Source organism: Chanos chanos, chromosome 14, assembly GCF_902362185.1.
Source record: "Chanos chanos chromosome 14, fChaCha1.1, whole genome shotgun sequence".
Taxonomy (NCBI): Eukaryota; Metazoa; Chordata; class Actinopteri; order Gonorynchiformes; family Chanidae; genus Chanos; species Chanos chanos.
The window spans coordinates 3,966,644-3,981,514 of NC_044508.1; the positions used below are offsets into that span (position 1 = coordinate 3,966,644).

The 14,871-nt window shown below is 42.6% G+C and overlaps 1 protein-coding gene across 1 annotated transcript; it reads left to right on the plus strand.

Moving 5' to 3' along the window:
- The first annotated feature begins 1,227 nt into the window (after positions 1–1,227).
- On the plus strand, positions 1,228–13,079 carry prodhb (proline dehydrogenase (oxidase) 1b). Its single transcript, XM_030791958.1, has 15 exons — positions 1,228–1,296; positions 1,342–1,554; positions 2,980–3,188; positions 5,826–5,860; positions 5,952–6,101; positions 7,138–7,202; positions 7,492–7,608; positions 7,958–8,031; positions 8,241–8,322; positions 8,987–9,079; positions 9,429–9,575; positions 10,870–11,045; positions 11,540–11,638; positions 12,290–12,378; positions 12,889–13,079. The coding sequence occupies exons 1-15, from the start codon at positions 1,228–1,230 to the stop codon at positions 13,077–13,079; spliced, it is 1,809 nt and encodes a 602-aa protein (XP_030647818.1).
- The last annotated feature ends 1,792 nt before the right edge of the window (positions 13,080–14,871 follow it).

A 14,871-nucleotide genomic window follows, 5' to 3' on the forward strand; every position in this document is an offset into this window, starting at 1 on the left:
TGTGTTATATTGTAAGTGGAGCATCGTAATAACTCGTATCGACCGTTAAAATCCGTTATAATCCAGAAGAAGACTGGTTTTCTTTAAATTCACTTTATCGACACAAGGAACGCCGGATTGTTCACTTTCGGACATATCAACGAAACGTTTTCATGTAAAGACCAAATTTTTTTTCATATGTTCCACAGTTTTTCAGAGCGGAAACGGGGGCCATAAAACAAACTGTGCCTTTATCATTTTCCTTTTCGATAATTTTCTGCGAAAATGGAAGAGGGGAGTTCCTAAGAAGTTCTCTTTCCCCTGGAATTGGCTTTGGAGAAGTAGGTAAACGTCCCCTTGGGTCGCAGAAGTTGATTTCTTAGTTTGACTGAAGCAGCGCAAGAAACCCCAACCAAGTGGGTGTGCCCACTGTCCAGTGGTGGAAGACTTTTCCAAAATGCTCCTAAAGCACCATCCCCCCTTCTCACTCCACACACACACTCACACACACACACGCACACAAACGTTAGCGACGCTAATGAGGAATGGCGAGGAAGATTAGGCGACGACATTATATGATCTTAAAAATGATGTGTTATTAGCTATACATGAAAGGTCGAATATGTAGCCAATACATCACATACATTTGCCTTCCCTTCACTTTGTCTGTCAGACAGGGATATACCGCAGCACAACGTCGCCCCCCTGTGTTCACGTGACGAAACATGCACAACAAACATCCGTCGTTACATCTTCCCTAGGGTATCACACTGTGTAAGTATGCTGTTTGAATATAATGGAATTGGCTAGTCCACGACTTGCAGCCAGAACATAGATCTCTCGGTTTTACGAAATCACGAATCTCAAAATTATTGCTATTTATAGTTATAAGCAAAAGTGCACACCAGTGGGGCTAACACAGCAAAACATTTGTTGGTGGTTATATCACAGAATCCATATCTCTATGGAAGGATTTGCCTAAGGGAAGATCTACTTATTGACGCCTCTTTTATGTATGCCTTTTTAAAACAAGCCATATGTCATGACACGTGCCTAATGTTTCCGTGAGGAGTCACGTCACAGATACTGGACCAACCAGCGCTTCTGAAATGTACCAGTTTACATGTGGGCGGGGTTTACAGGTAACGTACACAAATTGACAGGCCTTGGGAGGTGTGTCGGCAAACAGTGCAGCATCCCCACAAAAAGTCGCTTATGTGTGGTGTCAACTGCTGAAAATCAAGACAAATGTCTTTCCGCAGGAGAGTACCTGTTTTGGCGAGAGCAGGACTGGACGTGAGGTTTAAAAGACTGAACGTCTGTACCAGTGGCAAAACCCGGTCCACTTTCGCGTCAGCTCAGCGCGACCAACAAACGGTTGGACAGACTAGCCCTAACGGATCCAAAGATGACTTGTTCGACAGCCGGACCGATGTGTCTCCCGGGAACAGTGTCTCTGTCGACTTTGAGCAGACTCAAGAAGCCTACAAGAGCAAAGACACATTTGAGCTGCTCAGAAGTTTGCTGGTGTTGAAACTGTGCTCATTTGATATGTTGGTTGATAAGAATAAGGAGGTAGGTGTTAGTGATATCCTGATAAAACCTGAATTAGCTATTGTGAGAGAACAATAGAACCACTGGCAGGGATGAATACGTGTCAGAACACGTTCTTTATGCAAAACATTCCTTTTCAGTAATTGATAAACCATTTAAACTCGTATGCAAGTAGTTATTCTGTTCTTGAGCCTCGCAGTGTATATATAGTATCAGAATGCGTGCAAACACTGCTAATTCAGAAAACAGATAATGATCATTCATGATTGTCTCTGAATAAGTGTCATTCAGGTTTATGTCAGAAGCTACACTGCAACTGTAGAAGCTACACTGCAACTATGACTCGTCAAAGTGTAGCTGGCTAGGTCCTGCGAAGCCTGCACCCGCCATGTTTAGTGTAGGTTCAAATTGCATTTGGTTATTTAAAGTCTCGAATTTCACGGTCTAGAACCGGCCTTGGCTGGTCTTGCCAGTGTGATGTCATTGGTGTGGCATTACCACAGAGAAAAAGCATCGTGTGAAACGGAACAATGCTTATACAAATAAACAAACAAACAGCTCCAAACTGTCATGAACATGGCGACCTATTGGGTTGAATTCGCACGAGGACTCCGACGCCCTTAATCTAATGTTCAAAAAAGATTGGTAGAAAAGCACGTTCCTAATGCTTCGTTTTTAAGTGATCTGGAAAAGGCACTTTTGTTAATTGGCGCATGCTAGTTTTCCTCCTGTCTCAGTCACATCACGAATTACATATACTTTGATCAGTGACAGGGGTTGTTGCTCAGCTGTGTCGTAGCTAAATTTGCCGAATAAAGTGCTCACTAAATTAGGTACTAAAGGTCAAAAGGTGAATGGGCCCGTGTTTCCTTTCCATTCTGCCCCTTACTGATGCTGGCGAAGCCTTTATGACAGCCTCCCTGTTATCCCTAGTGGAAATTCCCATTGAAAACCAGTAGAAAATCCCAGTAGAAAACCAGTAGAAAACCAATTGAAAACCAGTAGAGAACCAATTGAAAACCAGTAGAAAACCAACTGAAAACCAGTAGAAAACCAACTGGTTTCTATTGATTTTTAGAGGGAAATTGAAACACATTCAACTGCTTTCACAACTGGTTTCTACTGGAATGCCCAGTAGAAAAACCAATAGAAATTTCTACTGGAATGTATTGGTCTGAACTGGTCCCAGATGGTTGAGAACACACACACCTTTGTATACTGCAGTCTATATATACACCTTGATAATAACAATTTACATCATCATTGTTGCTAATAATAAAGCATCATTGAATCAAGATGAAGTGTGATTCAAAATGTCTGGTAAACAAGCTTTGCAGTGCATTGACTACTGCCATTTATTTATTTCTTTAAGGATTCTGGTCTTCCTTGCTTCTGTCCCTGTTGTGCCCCCCCCCCCACCCCCACTCTCCCAATTCCTCCCAACAGATAATGGACATTAGCAGGAAACTTCTTGGTCAGAAGGCTTTTGAGCAGTTGATGAAAATGACTTTCTATGGCCAGTTTGTGGCTGGGGAGGACCATGAGTCCATCAAACCGCTGATCCAGAAAAACCAGGCCTACGGGGTCGGAGCTGTTCTCGACTACAGCGTGGAGGAGGATTTGACGCAGGAGGAAGCAGAAAGAAAAGAAATGGAGTGAGGGTTTTTTTTTTGCTTGTTTTTTTTTTTCTAATCTTGTCAACACTTCCAGAATACTCAGTACGCTTTAATATTCAGACACAAACAGACGTTGTTGTTAGTATAAGCAAACGGGAATATTCCATCAGTTTTCAGAGTGCGCGTTAAACAGTGTCAGTTGCTGACAGAGTTCATCTTGCTGGAATAAGAATCCCTGCTCGGGTGTATCAAGCTTGTTTTACATCAGTTTTTCTGCATCTTACTACCAGGGTGCTTGCCAAGGCTGTCCTTCAGTTCTTGTTCAAAGCAGTCGGAAATAGAGCATGATTTGATCCGCTCTCCCAGATGTAAACACTGTGCTGCTACCCTATTGGTCCATGCCGTCAAGGCCCATCATATCTGATTGGTTGGCACGGCGGCTATTAACGTGCTCAGTTCTCAGGAATTCTGTCACATGATTATCACAGGACAGATTGTCTTACGTATGACGTGTTACGGAAAATGTCCTAGAGCAAATGTTTATTCAAGAGCATGTTAAAGAGAAAGTGACAAAGCGACGTTAACCTTTTTTTTTGTTTGATTGTTTGTTTGTTTTTGGGTTTTTTTTTTTTTTTTTGCGTTCATTTTCAGTGTCGTGAAATGTATTTGGCTGCCCCTAACTGTGTTTTTGAGACTGTGTGTGGCGTTTTCTAGTCACACTCTGCATGTTAATTTCCGACCGTTTCCCTCTTTCCCTGCCTTTCCCAGGGCTGAAAGAGCTATATTACCATACCGTCTTCCTTATGACATGTTATGACAGCGTAATGATGCTCTTATATCATCCCAATGACAGCCTTATTCACATAAAGTACCATCATTTATTCTTGTGTCTGACATTTCACATCCAACGCCGACCCAAAAGCGCCTCACAAGGTTGTCTAGTGAATATATAAATGAAATGCACTTAGAGGAGGGCACAGAAAAACTCGGGGGAAACTCCGAGTCAGAGTCGCGTTGAAACGAGAGACGGGGATATAAAACGTGATACAGGAAATGGGCCTTTTTTTCTGTCTCTCTCTCTTTTCTTTTTTCTTTTTTCTTTTTTTTTTTTTGGACGCCTCATCACTGCTTTCAGAGTTGATGCAGCTGTTGAAGCTTCGTGCCATTTTCTCAAAAGGCCCCCCCCCCCCCCCAATGCTGAGGTTATGTTAGGCCAACGTGTACTGCTGCTGCTGCTGCCGCACATCCGAGAGGACACTGTGCATTTTAAAACTGTCTGGCTTATCACTGAAGAGGGAGCCATACCTCTTTTTGTGTGTGGGCTCAGTGCAGAGGGGGAAAAAAAAAAGAAAGATGGGGAATGTGAAAAGGGAAAGGGGAGGTTGCGTGGAACAGGCCATTTATTGGAAATGCACTTTATGGCCACAGAGAAACGCAGCTCGTACATCAGCTAATAAAAACTAATTTACGGTCATGGTTTGGAGGGTTCTGATGCCATCAATATTGTATTACATTCTTTACCCCAATGGGTAGGGTAATAACATTGCACAGCGCAGAGTGCTCTGTCTGGGTTTTCTGCATTGTCTCAGGGCTTGGAGTAGAGTATTTAGCAGACAGAGCATCCAAATGGGGGTTTGAGCAACCACAAAGCTCTATCTAATGGTTAGATCTCTAATAGAGGTTTTCATACTGTGGCGTCTTGGTGTTCTTTGAGTGATTTACTAACTCAAGTAACTCAAGACTTTTCAGGATGCTTCATTTCTCCAGATGACTTACTCAGATCGAGACAAAACTCTCAAAATGGTTCTTTCCTTAAACCCATGCAGCGAGTAATTTGTTCACCTCAATGTGAAAAAAGTCAAAACCGAAAGACCTTTTTTTTTTATTTTTTTTATTTGTAATGCCGACATAGTGAGACCGCACTGTTAAGCAGCAGCAGTCAGCAGTGGCAAAGCCTCGTGGAGAGGATTCAAAGCATGGCACGGGCACGGACGTCGAACGCTTTTGCATCACTGACCTCGCAGGCATCCCAGTCAAAACACTTTCACCGTCAGAGGCGCTCTTGGCCTCGCGCAGCCTTTTTAAAGGTCGTTTCTCAGTTCCCCTCGCAAATGTGAGGCGAAGCTCCTGGGAGAAGAGAAATTGGATCCGCCGAGTCCCGCGTGGCAGTCTGCCCTTTTCCAAACGTCAGAATACTTCGAGAGACAGTCTGTTCTGCTCCTGTGTTTAACTGAAACTCGGGGACATAAGTCTGAAATCTGTTAGAGATGAATGACTATTTAACAACACTATTTATATTAATAGACCCCATCTCCAGTATATTTTGTATCTTTTATGTGCCCCTTAAACGCATGTGTATCCTCATAAATCTATATGGAGATGCACAGTCACTCCTGCACAGGTATGAGTTGTTAAGTTGTATTCCCATGTTACTTGTAATTCTGTAATGCTGAATGGGGAGTGGACTTATGGTGCAGCACAGCGTACTACTACTGGAGTTTAAATTCACAGCTCTATAGAGACACCTTATATGAAGAGAAACCATGGAATCCTGCAAAATGTAATTGCACCATTGAAGATTAGTTATTAAGGCTACATTTTATAGAATGATGCCTTGATGCCTCCCTCTCTCTTTCTCTCTCTCTCTCTCTCTCTCTCTCTCTCTCTCTCTGCCAGATCGTGTGTGTCTGCCTCAGAGAAAGAAAGTCCAGGTAAGTTTGTTTTAGCTCCTAACTACCGTGACCTGGTTTTGCTGTTTGTTGGGACGTAACTGTGGGATAACGATCGTGATTGCTCCATCAGGGATAGACCACAGAGAGAGGAAGTTTACAGCGCACAGGAAGTTCGGAGACCGCAGGGAAAAGGTGACCAGTGCTCGGACTTACTTTTACGCCGACGAGGCCAAATGTGATCAACACATGGAAACCTTTCTCAACTGTGTCAAAGCTTCAGGTTAGTGCTGACCAAAATACAGGTTTGAAGTTTTGCAATGACAGACCCCGACCCAATATCACCAGATGATCTCTTTACTTTTCTCCTTGTAACCTTGATCCCAAATGTAACTGCTGAAAGTATTGGCTTATATTATTTTGGGGCTTTGAATCAGTGACTCACTTTTGACAACTTTTGGCAAGAAAGTTAAGGACCCAAGGAGGAGAATGATGTAAGTGTACTGGAACACAGCACACCAAAAGTTTGAATGCGTCTGTACTATCCTGTACTTCAGTCATTTAATCCTTAGGGAGTCTGGTGTCATTTTGGCCATTCTGGGGTAGTTTTAATTTTGCGTTCGTTTAGAACATAAAGAACTGCCATTTCCCCTTATGCAAAGTATCGTTTTTCTTTTCAGTATATACGTCTGAAATCTGTTAGAGATGAAGTTTGACCCATCATTTTATCAAATATAAGACACGATGTAATTGTCAACAGCACCAAATATACAAAAATTTAAAACTCACCTTTAGAACTCCAGACGTCTTCACTGGAAAACACAGTTGTTGGTTTTTTTCTGCTTGTCTTTATCAAGTAAACATTTTATTCCCAGCAATAATGTTAACGTAAAATTCACGTTATAATAACTTTGCTTCTGGTTGGCCCAGCAACATAAAGAGGCACAGTTGGAAAGCCATAAGTCGGCACGTTCGACTAGTTCTTACTGCTAGTCGCCTCGTGCTTCCAGGGTGGAATGATTCCCTCATAATTATTATCGTTGCTTATCATTGTCGACGATGACATCGACTTCATAGGGTTAACCCTAAGGTCAGATCCAATGACCCTGCATGTGAAAACGTAGGCACTGTTCTCCTGCCTTGTTTGTTTGTTTGTTTGTTTGCTTGTTTGGTTTTTTTTTTTTCTCAGTTACAGAATCCGCCAGGTTGTTTTCCTGAAAGGACACTCGTACTGACCTCTGTATGCCTCATAAATTGGAGAATGGATTAAAATTTTATTGTTTGAGCAGCTTTTAGAACAAACGGCTTTGTTCACTCAGGTGGAAGCTCTGAAGATGGCTTTTCTGCTATTAAGATGACCGCTCTGGGTCGACCGCAGTTCCTGGTAAGATTGGTAGCGAATCAGGGTTCAGCCAGTTGGTTTATGTACGTGCACTTTGAAAAGATACTAGTAGCTCACTGACACGTGCTGTCCGTTTTAGAGAAACGCTCATAATGTGCTTTTATGTAACATGTTTAAATGCGGAAACCTTTTAAAACATACATGAACGTTTTTCAGCGTGCACTGAGTCGTTACTGATGTGATTTTTCAAAGCCCTGTCTTTGAACGTTGCAGCGAAACTTTGTGCAACAGGTGTAGTTGACGTCAGCTTTGCCTCCATGTTTTCCAAAAGCTCCAGTTCTCAGAGGTTCTGGTGAAATGGAAGCGTTTTTTCAGCTTCTTGGCGGAGAAGCAGGGGAAAGGAGGATTGGAGGTGCTTGAGCAGAAACTGGAGGTGGAGAAGCTGCAGGTATTGTTGGAACTGGTCAAACTGGGGTCAGAGACAGATACAGCTAAACGTTTTTAGTATGTTTAAAATATTGTGGCAAAGCTCCCACACCATCACTCATGGCAAAATAAGACTAGCCATAAGAGGACAGAACACATTATGTAAATGTAAATGTAAGGCTCCGTGATCGCACACACACACACACACACACACACACTGTGAACAGCGAGCAGTGAATTTGTCCTCTGCATTTAACCCATCCAACACCTTTGGTCACGAGCCCGGTTCTCCATCCTCTAGACCACAGCTGCCCTGTGTGTATTATGTTGTATATAAAGTTGTTGTATATCAGTACTTCTTTTATCTGTAGGAATGCTTGACAAAACTGGGTGCTAAGGGAGACATTCAGAGCTGGTTTGCTGGGGAGAAACTAGGCTCCTCGGGGTAAGATATAGAATGGTGAACTTCAATATTTTCGTTCTGTCTTTGCTTTCTGTATCATCTTGTATGCTGTGTCCGTACTTGACCATCAAAGTTATCATCAAAACTATCATCAAAACTGCGAAACTGCATATATAAAACCTCTGCTGGATATTGAATGAGATTTCACTGTGAAATGGAGGCAAAATTCTAACTGTGCTTTGCTCTCTCAGTACCATTGACATGTTGGACTGGAACAGCTTGATAGATGACAGAACGAAGGTATCTGATCTGCTCGTTGTTCCGAACATCGAGGTAAACACGATACCTGGAGAACTGGCAGACAGACAGATTTCTCGTGTTGGAAATAATTGAAGGGGATTATTGATTCGCGTGATCTAATTGGTTCTATAAAGACTGCCAGGCCCTATGGGTACTTTTTAATCGTTTTCAGTAATTAAATTTATGAGACTGGCCTTTAATTTCACCTAACAGGGCAAACATGTTGTAAACAAACTGAACCGAAATGGTCAACAGACTCCATATTTGCACTTATTAGTGCGTCCAGAGCGAGCGAGGTGGAAATTTGACTTTGTTCTCTCACAAAAAGGGGAAATGAAACTCGACCCTAAAGCTATGCAGTTATCCCTCCCAAAATATGACTTCCTAAATGCTTGTGTCACCACGTACCCTTATGCAAGCAGCATCAAACCTAGTGCATGCTACGTGTCTGCAATTTACTATCATTTTACAGAAATTTTGTAATGAACTCCGAAGCTTCTAGGGATTCAGTTGCAGAAAGTCTTTTTATAGACCCTCTGTTTAACCATTGATTCTTAAAAATATGGATAATTCTGTTTAGTTGGTCTTTATCATAGATGTATCTCGCGTTTGCGCCGGTAAATTTGTATGTTGTCAGACAGAGGGTTTGCTCACACCACTTTTGTTTTAGTCAGTTGTATTTTTTTTTTTTAAACAGACCGGTCAGTTGGAGCCTCTCCTAAGTAAATTCACAGAAGAAGAGGAAAAACAAATGAAGAGAATGCTTCAGAGGGTGGACGTCCTGGCCAAGGTGAGTTCAAGGCCGACACCCGCGCGCGAAACCTGCGTCGGCTCCAGACGCTCCCGGTTTACTTTGATGTCCTACACCATGCATGTTTAATGTCACAGGTCATGGCTCTGACATTTATCCATGGGAGAGAAACACGAATGAGAGAGAAGGCTTGTTTTTTTTTTTTTTTCTCAGCTAAAGCTATGTCCACCGTAGTGTAGGTCATTGTAAGGACATGTTTTCCGCCCTGTTAGTTTGAACACACAGAACACACATGAAACCGATGTTGTGATGAAGCAGCGGGGGGGGTTCACTGCGGGGACTTAATGTGTGCATCACTAAACACAGTGTTTCTTTCCCACCGGTCCAGCATGCCGTGGAAAACCGAGTCCGGCTGATGGTGGACGCTGAGCAAACCTACTTCCAACCTGCCATCAGCAGACTCACCCTGGAGATGCAGAGGATCTTCAACAAGGAGAAACCTGTCATCTTTAACACGTACCAGTGCTACCTGAAGGTCAGATTCCACTGTGTGGAAACCAGAAGTGTGTGTGTGTATCGGCATGACTTAGCCCTGGGACTCTTTACGATGACTGACTTAAACTCTTAAAGTATATCTGAGTAGGTTTGCTGTAGAAACATTAGCTTCAAACCAGATGACGTAATGCTTTGTCAGCCAATCATGAAACATCGTTAGGCTTGCTATAAGCAAAAACGAGGCCCTTGTAGTGTCCCGGAGGAAACCTATGATGATATTGGGTCATCGTAAAGATATTGCTGAAAAATGCTGAAATGCGCTCCATCTGCATCTGCATGTGTTTAACATATGTAACAGGGTAAATGGCAAGCATCACTGACCAGGTTAAAGACCGATTAAAACAGCCAGACAGACAGTGCCGAGCAGGTGAAAAGTAGTGGTTCCTTTTTTCCTTAATTGAACATAAAAATGGACTGACCGTAAAGTCCCACCATGAGGCTTAATAGAAACACGAGCCCGGAAGCTATTGCTTTATCACCAAGTTCTCTCTCAAGTCATTTAAGAAGCTCTCCTTTTAATGTTTCCACTGATAAAGTTACCCAACAATCTACTTCCTGCAGCTCCACGGTCCATTGGAAAATGGGCTGCCTTATCCAACTCCTCGACCAGTTACTATTACAGTGACTATTAAGCTTCACTCAATAATTCTCTTATAATGAGCACCTGGGCTGCAGACTCTTCAAAATGAAATGATATGGACCTGCAGACATAAGATAAAAGAAAAAACTGGGACTAAAAAAAGAGGATCTTCAGACAGGACAGCATGGTGGCGCAGTGGGTAGCGCTGTCGCCTCACAGCAAGCCGGTCCTGTGTTTGAGTCCCAACTGGGCAGCCAGGGTCCTTTCTGTGTGTATTTTACACGTTGTCTGTGTGGGTTTCCTCCAGGAGCTCCGGTTTCTGGCAAATTGGAGATAACTAAAATTGCCCCTAGGTGTGAATGTGTGCATGAATGTGTTTGTCTGTGTGTCTGCCCTGCGATGGACTGGCGACCTGTCCAGGGTGTTTCCCTGCCTTTCGCCCAGCGAATGCAGGGATAGGCTCCAGTACCCTCCAGGACCCTAATTAGGCTTAGAATGGATTCTCAAGCATAATGTTTTTGCCAGTTTTTTTTTTTTTTTTTTTGGAAAAGAAGCACCATTACTGGATAAATCTTTGGTTGAAAATGTTTTTTGTTTTTTTGTTTTGGTGTAGATTTAGATTTTTGTTTCAAAAGAGTTTGTACATGGCTGTTCTGCATTTTTTGTTTAATCCAACTGTCTCATCCTGTAACAGGAGGCTTTTGATAACGTTTCCATGGATGTCGAGCTGTCGAAGAGAGAGGGCTGGTTCTTCGGTGCGAAGCTGGTCCGTGGAGCATACATGCACCAGGAGAGGGCCAGGGCAGAAGAGATCGGATACGAGGACCCGATAAACCCAAACTACGAGTCCACAAACCAGATGTACCACAAGTAAGACCCAAATTCCCACTCTGGCCTGTGTGTGGTTCAGTCAGAAACCTCGCCCGAAACCTGAACTGCCGTCCAAATCAATTGACCGCTGCACAAATGAAGAAAGTTGGTTTTGTTCTTGCTCGTCAGAGGTGGGAGAAGTGTGCAGTGGCACGTCTGCACGTTGCGGTGAAGGGGACAGCTATTTCAATCACACACACACACACACACACACACACACACACACACACACACACACACACACGGCCTCAGTGGCAGTTTGATTGAATTTCACCCCGAGAATGATTCCTCTTCATTTCCCCTCAATTTAATTTGGCATTGAGCGAACCAGCGTCAAACACGCACGTGGATCCACGCACTACACAGCGATAGTGCCAGAATGAAACAAATCGAATTACTAAGTTATTTCTGTCGGATCTTAGATGACCGAGAAACTTAGTGTGTGTGTGTGTGTGTGTGTGTGTGTGTGTTGGTGTTTGCGTATACCCCACAAGGTGCATTGACTATGTGCTGGAGGAGATTGGTCAGAACAGAAAAGCTAATGTCATGGTGGCATCCCACAATGTGGACACAGTGAAATTCACCCTGAGGAGGTAAGGCTTATCACAGACCAGCATGCAGAATGACAGTGAGATTTGTTTGAGCAAGGGCACAAAGCTGAAATCACTCACACACACAGGGCACAGCAGCTGCATCAAACCCTTAGACTAAAATTATATCAGACTCATTTCAGTTGCAGTAGTGGAAATTTCTATTTTGAGGTCAATGAATATTGGTGGCTTTTATACAATGGCTATAAAAGGCACTTGTGACAGAAGACTCAGAATGTAGTTGCTGAATTTTACCTTTAATGTGGTCATAATGAATTATCACTGATACTTATTCATGTCACAAAAACACTTGTCACAAGGAGTTATGAATCAGTAGTTTCTGTGACCGTCTGCTTTGTGACGTCACTGATGGAACACGTTGCATAGCAACCACTGTTCTCTTTGTCACAATGTCCGGTGTTCTCACCTTTGTTTGATGACAAAGATGCCATTCTGTGTTACTGTGGGCACAGGAATATCATATCACGTCTTATGACCCGTGTCGTACATTGTCAGGGCTAAGTGAGGTGCTGTTCAGTTTAAACCTTGTCTTATTTTGTTTTGGTTTTTTTGTTTTTGTTTTGTTTTGTGTTTGTTTGTGTGTGTGTGTGTGTGATGTGTGTGTGTGTGTGTGTGTTGTTTGTTCTCGTGTAGGATGAGTGAGTTGGGCCTCGAGCCCTCCGATAAGATGGTCTACTTTGGGCAGCTGCTGGGGATGTGTGATCAGATCAGCTTCCCACTCGGTGAGTCTGGAACTGGAAGATAGCATCACAGTCTCTCTGACACTGCATGTTCTCTGTGGGTGATGTACTTAAGCCCAGAGCAACCCTTTGGCTACCCTCCCATCGTACTGTATTCCAGCTTGTGTTCTGACTCGACCCGAACGGGCCTACGAGCTTATCGGTGCTCTGATAAGAAGAGATAACTGTAAGATTAGAGCTTAAAGAAAAAAAAAAAAAAAAAAGCTCCTCTTGTGGAAATAAATCAGACTTAAGAGGAAATTAGAAACACAGATAAAGCTATTGCTGTATGCAAAACAGTTTATGATTCCCGATTTCCATTTTGCCTTATAACTCCTCACAGCTATTACTGAAATTATTGTCATGTCAAACTTTGTCCAGTTTTCGTTGACACTTTACTCTTATTAAGTGGAGATAAAAAAAAGAAAAAACCCTCAGAGGTTGTTGTTTATTGCGAGAACATTCTCTGATTGTCTTCTTGTATGTTATTGGTTTTACTGTGTCCGTCTACAGGCCAAGCGGGTTTCCCGGTGTACAAGTACGTTCCGTACGGTCCGGTAAACGAGGTGATTCCGTACCTGTCCCGCCGGGCCCAGGAGAACCGGGGTTTTATGAAGGGAGCTCAGATGGAGAGTGACTTACTGTGGAAAGAGCTGATCCGTAGACTCAACAGTGGAGAAGTGTTCTACAGGCCAGTTCTATAAAAACCCCATGTCATTCTCTCTCTCTCTGTCACACACAGGTACATACAGTCCCATGTGCCCATGCATGCTTGCAGGTACACACGCACATACTGTCACACATCCTCTCTTGCCTTGTCTCCCTCTGTCCTACTGTCTCCATGTAACACTCATATGCACGCACACAATCTCTCTTTCCTCCCTCCCTCCCTCTCTCTCTCTCTCTTTCTCTCCCCCTCTCAGCATTCCTGTTTATATGTGACTGCTTGTCCAGATTCTCCTATATATATATCACACGGGCATGTTTACTGCTCCAAAAGGGCCCCTGAAAATGTCAGACAGCCTAAGTCGGCCCATGTTTTTTACAAGGCTGTTTGTCTTCAAGTAGGACAATAGCAGTAAAAATAAATAAATAAATAAGTATGATTTAAATGGGACATAAACAGCTGCATCAGTATCACTCTCTTGTTATTGATAGTTTGAATTCAAGGATAACAATACCTAGCGTTTAAGAAGTATATTTTTTCATTTATGTGTGAAATGTTTATTCTTCATTTTGTGGAAACACTTACGAGTAGATACTGTCAATACGTCAAGAGTGCTTGACTCTGATCTCTCCTCTGCCTTGAGTTAGATTGTATAAAGTCAGTGAAATGCAGCTTATATGACCAGTGAAATATGTCTCTGACTCAGTAGTACTTACTGTATTGTTTGCACTGTTGGTCCAAACACAGATAAGAGATAGCATTGGACTTTGTAATTAACATAACACCACACAACAATGACCACTACAAATAACGAACCTTCTTTTCTCTGTAAATATGTCCAGCTGGAGATTATTAAAGTCTTGCTGGAATGGAACTCGATTTTGGGAGTGTTCTCTGATTAATGTATAATTGCATTCTATACTGCCTGGCCAAAAAAGTCGCACTCTAATAATTTTGTTGGACCACCTTTAGCTTTGATTACGGGGCGCATTCACCGTGGCATTGTTTCGACAACCTTATGCAATGTCACAACATTTATTTCTGTCCAGATTTACATTATTTTTCGGCTGAGATCTTGTTGACGATGGGAGAGTCTAACCACTCCGTAAAGTCTTCTCCAGCACATCCCAAAGACTGTCAGTGGGGTTAAGGTCAGGACTCTGTGGTGGCCAATTCATGTGTGAAACTGAGGAAAGAAAAAAATCATTGAAAAACCATTGATGGTATGACCTGGTCATTCAGTACAATCAGGTACTCAGCCGACTTCATTTTATTGCCACATAACGTTGCTTTAACGAGACCTGACCAGTTGAAGCAACCCCAGATCCTAACACTGCCTCCAGAGGCACCAAATCGAAATGGCAACTTTTATTTTTGGTCAGGCAGTGTATTTGGGTTTTAGATCAACTTTTTTTTTAATTATTATTATTATTATTATTATTTATTTTGCTGGCAGTCTTGCAGGTGTGCTGGTTGGACTGAGCTGAATCGGCTATTATGAGTGCTGTTTAATTAAGGTGACATGGTGATATGTGATATAAGATCAGAGTAATTGGTCCCTTTCACCCGTTTGCCTGTCTGCGTGAATGAATGGTGAACTGCTGTTCTCGTTTGGGTGCCGAAAGCTCATTAATTAAAACAAAAAAAAGAAAAGACATAAAGAATGTGGGCTTGCTAATCTTAATTGATATGAATACATTGCATCAGAGCTGTGGCTGGGTTTGTCGTAATAAATAAATAAATTAATTAATGAATGAATGGAACCAAGAAACTGACATGGCCTCTCATCATTTAGTAGAGGACTAGCGATTAAAAGAAAATGCCCCAGT